The following is a 12,790-nucleotide window of genomic DNA, read 5'->3' on the forward strand; positions in this document are numbered from 1 at the left end:
ACGCACACGCAACACGCAGTTAATTAGTTAAAGGCTTTAGGGGTAGGAAAGAGTATTGAGGAGCTCTTTCCTCTCCGCTCTCTTCCAAAAAAATCAATTTGCTTTCCCGAGAAATTTGTGTGTCTAAACACAGACTTATAGTGCGGTTACTAGAGCTGGCAAAAAATCGATGGCACTATCGATAATATCGATTGTTATTTAAAAATTCAATATCGATAGATAGTTTTACCTATCGATATTATCGGAATAAAAACCCCTAACCTGAAATTCATTGAAATAAATAGAAATTTCGCTACTTTTCGGTTATGTGTGTATGAGAAAGTAAGCCCGTAGTCACACGTACACATTTTTCGGTAAAGTAAAATGTATTTTTTTATTTTTATAAAATAAAAGCAATTGTTTATTCTCCCTCACATTTCTGACATTTCTGTGAACTACTTGTGCAAAATTTCAAGAAAATCATTGAAATTTCCGCCATTTTCATTTCCAAATTAATGGTGATGACAACTTAACGATAATATCGATAGCAATCGATATTTCAAAACATTATATCGAAAATATCTAATGTTGGGAATATCGATGGTTTGCCAGCTTTAGCGGTTATGGGTACTTTACACGATATGTTTTTTACATATGAGTTGTCACTTTGCATATAAATTTTGTATGGGAGAAGTGACAACTCATATGTAAAAAAACATACCGTGTAAAGTACCCATTACACTACAGCATGGTAAAATTCATGGTACAATTAAAAAGGTAGAAACAACGGCGAATTGCTACAACAAAGCACCTTTTTTTTAATGTAAAATGTCAAAATTTTCGCCAAATGATCTCTTGTTGTCTCTTTTTATCGCTTGTGTTTGTCTATAAAGTGAACATGTGCTATCTCTTACTTACCGAATCATATGGTTTTTTGTTTTGATTTTTCATGGCGAATTCCTAGTTTTTTGACGTTTTAGATTCGATCAGCTGGGCTGAGGAATCTACCTTTTTAATTGTACCATGGTACAATTAAAAAGGTAGAAACAACAGCGAATTGCTACAACAAAGAAACTTTTTTTGTAATGTAAAATGTCAAAATTTTCGCCAAATGATCTCTTGTTGTCTCTTTTTATCGCTTGTGTTTGTCTATAAAGTCCCAATTTACATTAGGCGAGTTTACTTGCGGCAATTGTCATTTTGTAGGAGAGAGAGGTGAGGCATATGGTAACCCTTTGCCTCTCAACACCCTCTCTCACCAACAAACTGACAATTGCCGCAAGTAAACTCGCCTAATGTAAATTGGGACAAAGTGAACACATGCTATCTCTTACTTATGGGTACTTTACACGATATGTTTTTTGCATATGAGTTGTCACTTCTCCCATACAAAATGTATATGCAAAGTGACAACTCATATGTAAAAAACATAAAAAATAAAAGGGCAACCCAGTTCGAAATTTGCTCGGCCTTCTTTATTCTTTTATTTTTGTTATGTCAGAAATGAAGCAGGAAAGCAAGGCAATCAGGCAAGACAGCTTATGTACGCAGGTCTTAGTACCCCAGACAGACGGCAGCGTTAATGGCTATATCACGCCATATGTTTTTCACATGTATGTTGTAACTTGGGTATACTAATATACAGACCAGCTGATGTCATACATGTGAAAAAGCATATGGTGTGATATAGCCATAATTTGCATTAACTGCCTTAATTTAAATTAATTCGTGCATTATACACATTCTTAATGCACAAAATCAAAGGGAATTTCAACTGAATTTAGGTATTTCAATATGGCAATGCTGTAAAGGAGAGTCCATATTCATGTAGGAGAGAATATTCATGCTCTGAGACACAACTTGCATTGCAAAAAACAAAACAGTGGTTTACCGAATTGCTACAGCAAAGCAACTTTTATGGTAATGTAAACTGTCAAAATTTTTGCCAAATGGTCTCTTGTTGTCTCTTTTTATCGCTTGTGTTTGTCTATAAAGTGAAGACATGCTATCTCTTACTTACCGAATCATATGAGCTGTGTTCCTTTACTTACCTGAGGTTACCATTTTTCCCATTTGTTACCATTTTTAACCTACAAAGCGTTCCTTAACCCCGAAAAGTGGCAAAACTGGAAGCAATTTTTAAGAGAGTGAGAGTGGAGAGAGTGCGAAAATGGCTTTCTCTTCTACCACAGGCTACCACCAAAATTTCTGCAGGTAAAAATGGCAGAACTGATTTTTCGACTTTTGTTTGACGATTATTTCACCTATAGACGATCAACAGAAGAAAAAGTCGAAAACTAAATTAAAAACTGTGAAATAAAAGACGAAAATTGATTTTTTATGTTTCTTTTTGACATTGCTGCCAGTAGTGCGATTCTGTAACTTTTTTTTTAATAACGAACCGACATCGGTAGTTAACGAAAATATTCGGTTGAGTTAACGAATGTGCTATTCTGTAACTTTATGTTAACGATTGTAGAAATCGTTAACTCATACCGACGGAAATCGATAGGAAGGAAATGTCAAATATTATATTTTAATATTTATTAAAATATATTTTGATGCTGAAAACATTATTTCGTCGCGAGTATAAAACATAAAGCGTTTAAGAAGGAAACAATTCAGATTTTTGAAGGAATTTGGCTCAAATGTCTGTCTTTTGGATGAATACGGATGCCAGTAAAGAAGGATTTCCTAAGATGTTTTTATTGTGTGTGTGATTTAAAAGTAATAAATGTGATAAAACCATCATTAATCTTTTTTAAAAGCGCAGTTGTATTTTTTTAATTAAAAGTTGGGATCATATTTTGGGTTGTGGCGCTCTGTATGGAAATTCAGCTTTGATATTTGACATGACTTAAGCCCCTTCAGTGATCGTGGATCCACGTTACCGTCATTTGAGTTTATATATTCACATATTCAATTCACGCCCACATTAAATGAAATTTCTCATACCGGAGAGTATGAAATGTTCGAAAATCCAAGCTAAAGTTCGAAAATCCAAGCATTCTGATTGTTAGTGATGCTGAGTTAAAATCTATAAGATTATCACAGAACAAAGTAGGTTATAGTAATACTATTAACGTGTTGGCCTCAATGCTAAATTAAAGCCAACGAAAGCCTCCTAGAAAGATAGTGTTACTGACATTGGTATAGGTCTTACATAGCAGTACCACACTTGAGTTCTTTTGAAGCATTAGCTAACGTTTTTCCTCTTTAGTAAGTAAAACAAAGGTTAGCGTAGTCTTCATATGTAGGATAGCATGGGGCAGCTTCGCCACTGTTGTGCTTTCGCCAGCGCCAATTTAATTGATGCTACATGAAGGTGGTCTAAAGGAAATTTATGAGTTAATCGAAGATCAAAGAGAACTTTGATGATCTTTATGCAGTTTCAATAAAATCGGCGCTGGCGAAAGCACAACAGTGGCGTAGCTGACCCATGTTATCATACATAGTTAACCCTTATGTAAACGCTTTAAGAAGATTTTTCTCAATAAGGCAGAATTTACCTTGTGTACACTTCTCATTAACATAACATATGCTCATATAAAAACGCCGTTTTTAAAAGAAATCAACAAAATATTGCAATAATGTACTGTCCTTAAGACTTAACAACAACTTTTTTTTGGTTGTTAACTTAACAATAATTTTCGGTAATTAACGACAAAATTTACCGACAAAAATTGTTAATATTGGTATACAGAATAGCACTTACCGAAAATTATCGTTAACTACCGACATTCGTCGTTAATTCTGTCGTTAAGGAGTTACAGAATCGCACTACAGATATACCATTTTTCCGTTCCTTTACTTTTCTGGTAAAAATGTTCATGAGAGAGCAATTTTGAGCAAATTTGACACTTTTCTCTTTTACCACCCTTACCATTAAAAAAGTAAAGGAACAAAGCTATGGTTTTTTCGTTTTGATTTTTCATGGCGAATTCCTAGTTTTTTGACGTTTTAGATTCGATCAGATGGGCTGAGGCATCTACCTTTGTAATTGTACCATGTTTACCAGCAAACAGCTGTTTCGTAAAACCGTGATCAGACCATCTGCTTTTTCACATGTATGACATCAGCTGTTCTGTATATTAGTATACCCAAAGTGACAACGTACATGCGAAAACCCAGATGGTCTGATGGCCGCCTAAAGTCCAATTTACATATGCACATTAAATGATTTCGTTTTACGAAATCCTAGAATCAAATGAAGTGTATTTACATCTGTTTTTTTGCGTCATTTGCTTACACACACAATCGCACATACACACTTATACAATAACACAAACACACGCACACAATATATTTATTCTGAAAAATAGGAATTTCACAACACAAATGTGTATCAAATAACTTAAATTAATTCCAAAAACAAAAAAACATAATTTTTCCAAGTTTTTTAACCATTTATTTTCACTTTTGTCATCGTTTGAGTATTTTTGTTTTTCTACAACACACACAAACAAACAAAGACATCATAAAACAGTTGCATTTTTTGGTAGTTTATGACGAAAAAGCAGGGTTGCATATAATAGTATGGTGTTTTCGTGCGTTGTTTAGAATAAATGACGCAGCTATCGTCATTTATTTTCGTATGACAAATGATGCAAAATGTTGCCTGTTTTAGCAAATAAATGACGAATCAGCTCTAAATGACAAAAAAGTTGTTAATGTAAATTGGACATAAATGACGCAGCTATCGTCATTTATTTGTGTATGGCAAATGACGCAAAATGTTGCCTGTTTTAGCAAATAAATGACGAATCAGCTCTAAATGACGAAAAAGTTGCTAATGTAAATTGGACATAAATGCAGAAACTGTCGTCTGTCAAGTTAAAATTAAATACACATCTTAATGCAAATTAATGTGATTTTTACATTAGCACGAAAAACAGGTTTAAGGACTGTTTCGTCATTTATTTGCTAAAACAGGCAACATTTTGCGTCATTTACCGTACACAAATAAATTACGATAGCTGCGTCATTTATTCAAAACAACGCACGAAAACACCATGCTATTATACGCAACCCTGCTCATTCGTCATAAACTACCAAAAATGCAACTGTTTTGTGATGTCTTTGTTTGTGTGTGTTGTAAAAAAACAAAAATACTCAAACGATGACGAAAGTGTAAATAAATGATTAAAAAGCTTGCAAAAGTTATATATTTTTAATTTTGAATTAAGTCAAGTTATTTGGTAAACATTAATGTTGTGAAATTCTTATTTTTCGGAATTAAAATTATTGTGTGCGTGTATATGTGTTATTGTATCCGTATGTATGTGCGATTGTGTGCGTAAGCAACTGACGCAAAAAAAAACAGATGTAAATACACATCATTTGTTTCTAGGATTTCGTAAAACGAAATCATTTAATGTGCATATGTAAATTGGACTTAATGTTGCCGTCTGTCTAGGGTATAATATGCTGTTTATATTATAGCCTTTTGCAGGGTTAACCTTCTTTATGAGGATTTATTTGAAATATGAGCAATGGAATTGACATTTGAAACCCAGTGGGTTTGTTAAATCCAGTTATATATAAACGTACTATAAGTTTACTGTGTTCCATGGCAGAATTAACAGGTAGTGATATCACACCAGCTGATCGAATATGAAAAGTCAAACCCCTTTATAAAAAATAATTTTTGTTGTAATTTCCCCAACAAAATAAAGAAAGTTTTGACGTAACTGGTTTGTTCCCGAACTTCAAGAATCTGCTAATTTTTACCATTTTCTCCGGTAACATAAAGGAAAAAATGTTATCGTAGTAAAAACTAGTAGCTCCTTGCAGGTTCTGGAACAGAGCAAACATATTCAAAATTTTACGATGCCACTACATAGGTAATTTTGCCATGCTGTGTTCATTAGAGTTGGGTAATCTAGTTCCCGGAGCGGATCGATCTTTCTAGTTCCTTTTCCCAAAAGGAACTAGTTCCTTTATATAGTTCCAAATAGTTCCGAGAGCGATATAGTTCAATGAATCTTTCTCTTTCAGCGTTCTTTCTGTGTCCTTCTTTTAAAAATAGTTCCGAGAGCGAAATATATCGTTCCTTTTGTTTTCATTGTTTGGTGGAATTGAAATAATAATAATAAATGAATTGCAGCGATGTTAGGTGCATGTCATTTATGTTTATTTACCAATGTAAAATATGAAAAATTAACGCAACGAAAAAGATCGGCGTAGGTGAGGTGATACATTAAAGGAACGAGGTGAACAAAAGAAACTATATAAACTAAAGGAACTATATAAAAGAAGAGCTGGGTATATTTCCAATAATTCCTCATTCGGAATAGTTCCTTGGAACTAGTTCGTTCCGAAACTACACAACTCTAGTGTTCATTACATCTCTTATGCCAAGTTTATACTTATGCTTGGTTAACATTACGAAATCCACTCGATTTCAACTGTCAATTCCTTTGCGTATAAGTCAAATGAAAACTCATCCGAAATCCATTGGATTTCATTTGTCGTTTAAGCAATGGAATTGACAATTGATATCGAGTGGATTTCGTAAATGTAAACCAAGCATTACCCTCCAAAATCGACTGGATTTCATGATATCCTGAAATACATCCCCGTGTTTACACTTATTTGTAGTTGATTTCAAACATATCACAATAATCAAGGTAGGTGCATATGTCCCGGTCCACACTAGAGTGATTTCATTGAAAAAATTGCATGAAATTATGCGTCTCTAGATCGACCTTCATAGTAGAGTAAAATCATAAAATAACTGTAGTGGGGAATTCGATTTAAGAACACCTAATTTCATGAAATTTTTTAATGAAATTCACGCTAGTGTGGACCGGGACTATGCGCAGCTGGCCGAACATGAATTTAAAAACAAGTTGTTGTAAATTGGATTAAGTCCAATTTACATATGCACATTATATGATTTCGTTTTACGAAATCCTAGAAACAAATGAAGTGTATTTACATCTGTTTTTTGCGTCTTACAATAACAATACACACGCACACAATCATTTTAATTCCGAAAAATAAGAATTTCACAACACTAACTTGACTTAATTCAAAATTAAACAAAAATATAACTTTTGCAAGTTTTTTAACCATTTATTTTTTGTCATCGTTTGAGTATTTTTGTTTTTCTGCAACACACACAAACAAACAAAGACATCATAAAACAGTTGCCTTTTTTTGTAGTTTTTGGCGAAAAAGCAGGGTTGCATATAAAAGTATGGTGTTTTCGTGCGTTGTTTAGAATAAATGACGCAGCTATCGTCATTTATTTTGTATGGTAAATGACGCAAACTGTTTCCTGTTTTAGCAATTAAATGACGAAACAGTCCTAAAACCTGTTTTTCGTGTTAATGTAAAAAGCCCATAAGCAATGGAATTGACAGTTGAAATCGAGTGGATTTCGCAAATGTAAACAAAGCATTACAGATCTGGAAAACAGATACATAACATACGAAAAACAGATGGTCTGATGGCACTCCTAGCGATAGGGGATGGCAGACTTTATTTTTTTTTCGAAAGGAAAGGGTTTGTTTTTTATTGTTACGGCGTTCACACATCTTTTACTTACCCAGCAAAAATGTTTGGAAGTTGTGCAATTGGAGTTATAATTTCACAACATCTTTGGATATAGTCCAACAGAGTTATGAAAAATACACTCAGTTCGATACATTTTATAAGCAGATGCTGTAGGGATCCCTACAGAAAAAAACAGTTGGTTGATCCCTACACATTTCTTCAAAAGATAAGACCGTGTTTAGACATTCAAAGTGGAAAGAAAATTTTTCTTCTCAATTTCTTTTAAAATTTCCTTGTTGTTTAGACACGGAAATCATGTTTGTGTCAATTTTATAATTTTTCTTGTTCTTCTTCACACTCATTTTCTCATTGCGCCGTTCAAAAACAAAGCCAAGGCAAAATTGTAATGAAAAGTAAAAATAGATGTGTGATTACTTACTTACTTAGCTGGCCCATTACAGAACATTTGTTCTATAGGCCGAACTAAGAAAAGATCTCCAATTCTCTCTATTTGTTGCTTCGCTTTCTGGAATACCGCGCCTTTTCATCTCATCATCCACTTGTTTGCGCCATCTATTCCTTGGCCTGCCAATTCTGCGTGCACCGCCAAGCGGTCCGTGTTTATACACCATTTTAGCGGGGTCATGATCGCTCATTCTTATGATATGGCCTAGCCAACGCAACCGCTGCATCTCGATACGTTTAACAATATTGATGTCGTTGTACAGCAGATACAGCTCGTGGTTCATGCGACGTCGATATTCACCGTCAACGCAGATTGGTCCGTAGATATTTCGAAGAATTTTTCTCTCAAACACACCAAGCACACCAAGCGTTATTTTTGTTTGACGAGATGTGGCTTTGTTTTTAAACTGCTTACTTAAACCAAAGTAGCATCTGTTGGCCAATACAATTCTTCTTTTTATTTCACAACTGATGTCGTTTGTTGTGTTTACGGAGGTGCAGAGGTAGACGAAGTCTTTTACTACCTCAATATTATAGGAACCAACTTCCACAGTCGGTCCGAGCTCAATGGACGCATTGCGCGTCGACACCATCAACTTGGTCTTCTCACCGTTTACCGCCAGACCCACTTTAGCAGATTCTCCTTCGACCTTCATAAAGGTATCAGTTACTTCTTTTACTGATCGGCCTATGATGTCTATATCATCAGCATAAGCAAGTAACATGTGACTATTGATGTAGATTGTGCCACTTCTTTTGACGTTTGCCTCTCGTATAACCTTATCCAGCAGGATGTTAAATAGATCACACGAAAGGCTGTCTCCTTGTCTGAAACCTCTTTTGGTACCAAACTCTTCGGAGAGGTTCTTTCCTATTTTAACTGAGGACCTTGTGTCAGTTAAAGTCATTTTGCAAAGCCGGATGAGCTTTGCGGGGATACCAAATTCAGACATGGCTTGGAATACCTTTGAACGCAGCGGGCTGTCGAAGGCTGCTTTATAATCGACAAAAAGGTGGTAGGTGTCGATCTGCATCTCTTGGGTCTTCTCCAGGATTTGCCGCAGGGTAAATATCTGGTCAATGGTGGACTTGCCAGGTCTAAAGCCGCATTGGTATGGTCCAATTATCTCGTTGACCATAGGCTTTAGTCGTTCGCACAATATCCCTGACACGATCTTGTAGGCAATAGGGAGTAGACTTATGCCCCTATAGTTAGAGCATACAGTCTTATCTCCCTTCTTGTGGACGGGGCACAGGATACTCAGGTTCCAATCGTCGGGTACTCGTTCTTCCTGCCAGATGGTGCTAACTAGCTGATGAATACACCTTATCAGCGTGTCGCCTCCGGTTTTGAACAGCTCGGCTGGTAAGCCATCGGCTCCTGCTCCTCATTATTCTTCAGCCGATTTATTGCTGTCTTTACCTCATCTTGGCTGGGCGGTATACATTCAATACCATCTTCTGGGATTGGGACTGTGGTATCTTCGTAGTCTTCGCTGCTATTGGATACCAACAGTTTTGAAAAATGTTCTTTCCATATCCTGCGTACACTATCTGTATCAGTTACCAAATTACCTTGCTGGTCTCTACAGGAGGATGCGCCTGTACCAAAGCCATCAGTTTGATGCTTGACTCTTTGGTAGAATTTTCGGACTTCATTCTGGCTCCTGTACATCTCGTTTTTTTCACACTCCCGCTTTTCCATCTCTCTCTTTTTCCTGCGGAAAAGACGTTTCTCCTCTCTCCTTTTCTCCCTGTATCTCTCTCGTGCGCTACGCGTTGCTACGGATTGTAAAGTAGCCCTATATGCAGCATTTTTCTCTTCGGTGGCAGCACGACACTCCTGATCATACCATGGATTCCTTGGTGGAGGTCTCTGGTATCCAAGTATGGATTTTGCGGCTGTTTGCATGGAGTGGGCAATGCTTTGCCATTGCGCTGATATGTTATCGGGATGAGGAGTGCTTTGATTAAGCAATTGGGCTTGTAGAGTGGAATATGCTGTGGCTATCTGTTGTGATTGCAGCTTACCGATGTCTAACTTTCGTGTTGTGTCTGTTCGTACTTTGTTTGCTACGTTTAAGCGGGTGCGTACCTTTGCTGCAACAAGGTAGTGGTCCGAATCAATGTTTGCGCCTCGGAACGATCGTACATCCAAAACGCTCGATGAATGTCTTCCATCTATCACAACATGATCAATTTGATTTCTTGTTTTCTGATCTGGAGACAGCCAGGTGCCCTTATGAATATCGAGATGATTAAATCTGGTACTGCTAACTACCATGTTTTTTGCAGCTGCAAAGTCTATCAGCCTCATACCATTGTCAGATGTTTCACTGTGGAGGCTGAATTTCCCGACTGTTGGGCCAAAGATATTCTCCTTTCCAATTTTGGCATTAAAATCGCCTAGAATGATTTTAATGTCATGGGCAGGGCAACTGTCATATGTTTCTTCTAAGCGCTCGTAAAATATATCTTTGGTCTGTTCGTCCTTTTCTTCAGTGGGAGCATGAGCGCAAATAAAGCTGATGTTGAAGAATTTAGCTTTTATTCGAATTGCAGCAAGTCTTTCATTCACTGGAGTGAAGCTGGATACCAGATGTTTTAGTCTCCGACTAACTACAAATCCGCAACCAAACTCATGCTTTACGTCATGGCAGCTATAATACAGTGCGTCACCTTTAGGTGTTGTTGTGACGCCTTTCCCAATCCATCGTATTTCCTGTATGGCCTAGTACTTTTCAAGTACGTCTGCCAATGCGAAGACTGCACCTTCTCTATAAAGAGTGCGAACATTCCAGGTGCAGATTCGCGGATCATGGTCCTTAAAACGTTTGCGGGGTTCGTCAACTTCAGAGTGGGTTGTTTTTCTTTTATTTCGTTTTTTCATAGTATGCTGTTTTTTCTAGCTACCATCTTTTTTGCAGCTGCAAAGTCTATCAGCCTCATACCATTGTCAGATGTTTCACTGTGGAGGCTGAATTTCCCGACTGTTGGGCCAAAGATATTCTCCTTTCCAATTTTGGCATTAAAATCGCCTAGAATGATTTTAATGTCATGGGCAGGGCAACTGTCATATGTTTCTTCTAAGCGCTCGTAAAATATATCTTTGGTCTGTTCGTCCTTTTCTTCAGTGGGAGCATGAGCGCAAATAAAGCTGATGTTGAAGAATTTAGCTTTTATTCGAATTGCAGCAAGTCTTTCATTCACTGGAGTGAAGCTGGATACCAGATGTTTTAGTCTCCGACTAACTACAAATCCGCAACCAAACTCATGCTTTACGTCATGGCAGCTATAATACAGTGCGTCACCTTTAGGTGTTGTTGTGACGCCTTTCCCAATCCATCGTATTTCCTGTATGGCCTAGTACTTTTCAAGTACGTCTGCCAATGCGAAGACTGCACCTTCTCTATAAAGAGTGCGAACATTCCAGGTGCAGATTCGCGGATCATGGTCCTTAAAACGTTTGCGGGGTTCGTCAACTTCAGAGTGGGTTGTTTTTCTTTTATTTCGTTTTTTCATAGTATGCTGTTTTTTCTAGCTACCATCTTTTTTGCAGCTGCAAAGTCTATCAGCCTCATACCATTGTCAGATGTTTCACTGTGGAGGCTGAATTTCCCGACTGTTGGGCCAAAGATATTCTCCTTTCCAATTTTGGCATTAAAATCGCCTAGAATGATTTTAATGTCATGGGCAGGGCAACTGTCAAATGTTTCTTCTAAGCGCTCGTAAAATATATCTTTGGTCTGTTCGTCCTTTTCTTCAGTGGGAGCATGAGCGCAAATAAATCTGATGTTGAAGAATTTAGCTTTTATTGGAATTGCAGCAAGTCTTTCATTCACTGGAGTGAAGCTGGATACCAGATGTTTTAGTCTCCGACTAACTACAAATCCGCAACCAAACTCATGCTTTACGTCATGGCAGCTATAATACAGTGCGTCACCTTTAGGTGTTGTTGTGACGCCTTTCCCAATCCATCGTATTTCCTGTATGGCCTAGTACTTTTCAAGTACGTCTGCCAATGCGAAGACTGCACCTTCTCTATAAAGAGTGCGAACATTCCAGGTGCAGATTCGCAGATCATGGTCCTTAAAACGTTTGCGGGGTTCGTCAACTTCAGAGTGGGTTGTTTTTCTTTTCTTTCGTTTTTTCATAGTATGCTGTTTTTTCTAGGGGAGGGTTACTAACCCGACGCCCAAACCCAAGTTTTTAACGTTCTTATGGGAGAACGCGCGGCACATGTTAGCTCACTACCTTTAACGGGTGTTAAAGGCAGTTCCCCAGGTGACACCACGGGGAGGTCAGTGTCCACTTGAGATGAAAGAGGGACCAAGATAAATCCTGGGCTTTGCCATGTTAAAACCGGTCAGGGCCGTTGCTTGGTATCTTCCATCCCCTACGTCACCCATAGATGTGTGATAAACAATTAATTATTAAAGGAACCCTTGAATTGCATTTTAATTTTGATATTTCCACTTATTTCGAATTGTTTTTGCTTAAAAAAATTGTTTTTCCTCCAAATGTTTTTTTTTTTCAATTGTCTCCGCTGTTGTTTGTTTCTCGACAGGTTGTATACTCCCTCGCCCATAAACTCAATTTTCTTTCCCATCAACTTTCCCTGTATAAACAGGGACTAAACGAAAGTGTATACATTTCGAAGAATTTGTAATAAATTAAAGAAATAAATAAAAATAATACCCCGGTTATACCCCGGTTACACTATTGAAGGTTAACCCACTGGGTTTAATAGATCCAGTGGGTTAATCTTTGCTGGTTACACTTAGCTTTTCGAGGGTATAAACTGTCAGCTGATGTTTGTTTACGTATACATACAAAATAACTAATA

The 12,790-nt window shown here is 37.1% G+C and overlaps 1 protein-coding gene across 1 annotated transcript; it reads right to left on the reverse strand.

The window, feature by feature from the left end:
* Positions 1 to 7,918: 7,918 nt before the first annotated feature.
* Positions 7,919 to 12,351, reverse strand: LOC141400997 (uncharacterized). The gene is made up of 2 exons (XM_073980753.1): positions 11,888 to 12,351; positions 7,919 to 10,623 (listed from the first exon to the last, which is right to left on the reverse strand). The coding sequence occupies exon 2, from the start codon at positions 10,259 to 10,261 to the stop codon at positions 9,275 to 9,277; it is 987 nt and encodes a 328-aa protein (XP_073836854.1). The 5' UTR covers positions 10,262 to 10,623; positions 11,888 to 12,351; the 3' UTR covers positions 7,919 to 9,274.
* Between the last annotated feature and the right edge of the window lie 439 nt (positions 12,352 to 12,790).

The sequence above is a fragment of the Musca autumnalis genome, unplaced genomic scaffold (assembly GCF_047663935.1).
Source record: "Musca autumnalis isolate F117 unplaced genomic scaffold, ASM4766393v1 scaffold_4, whole genome shotgun sequence".
NCBI classification, from domain to species: domain Eukaryota; kingdom Metazoa; phylum Arthropoda; class Insecta; order Diptera; family Muscidae; genus Musca; species Musca autumnalis.

Bases quoted from the DNA above. Each gene is read 5' to 3' on its own strand.
- LOC141400997 (XM_073980753.1), bottom strand. From the start codon at position 10,261: ATGAGGCTGATAGACTTTGCAGCTGCAAAAAACATGGTAGTTAGCAGT.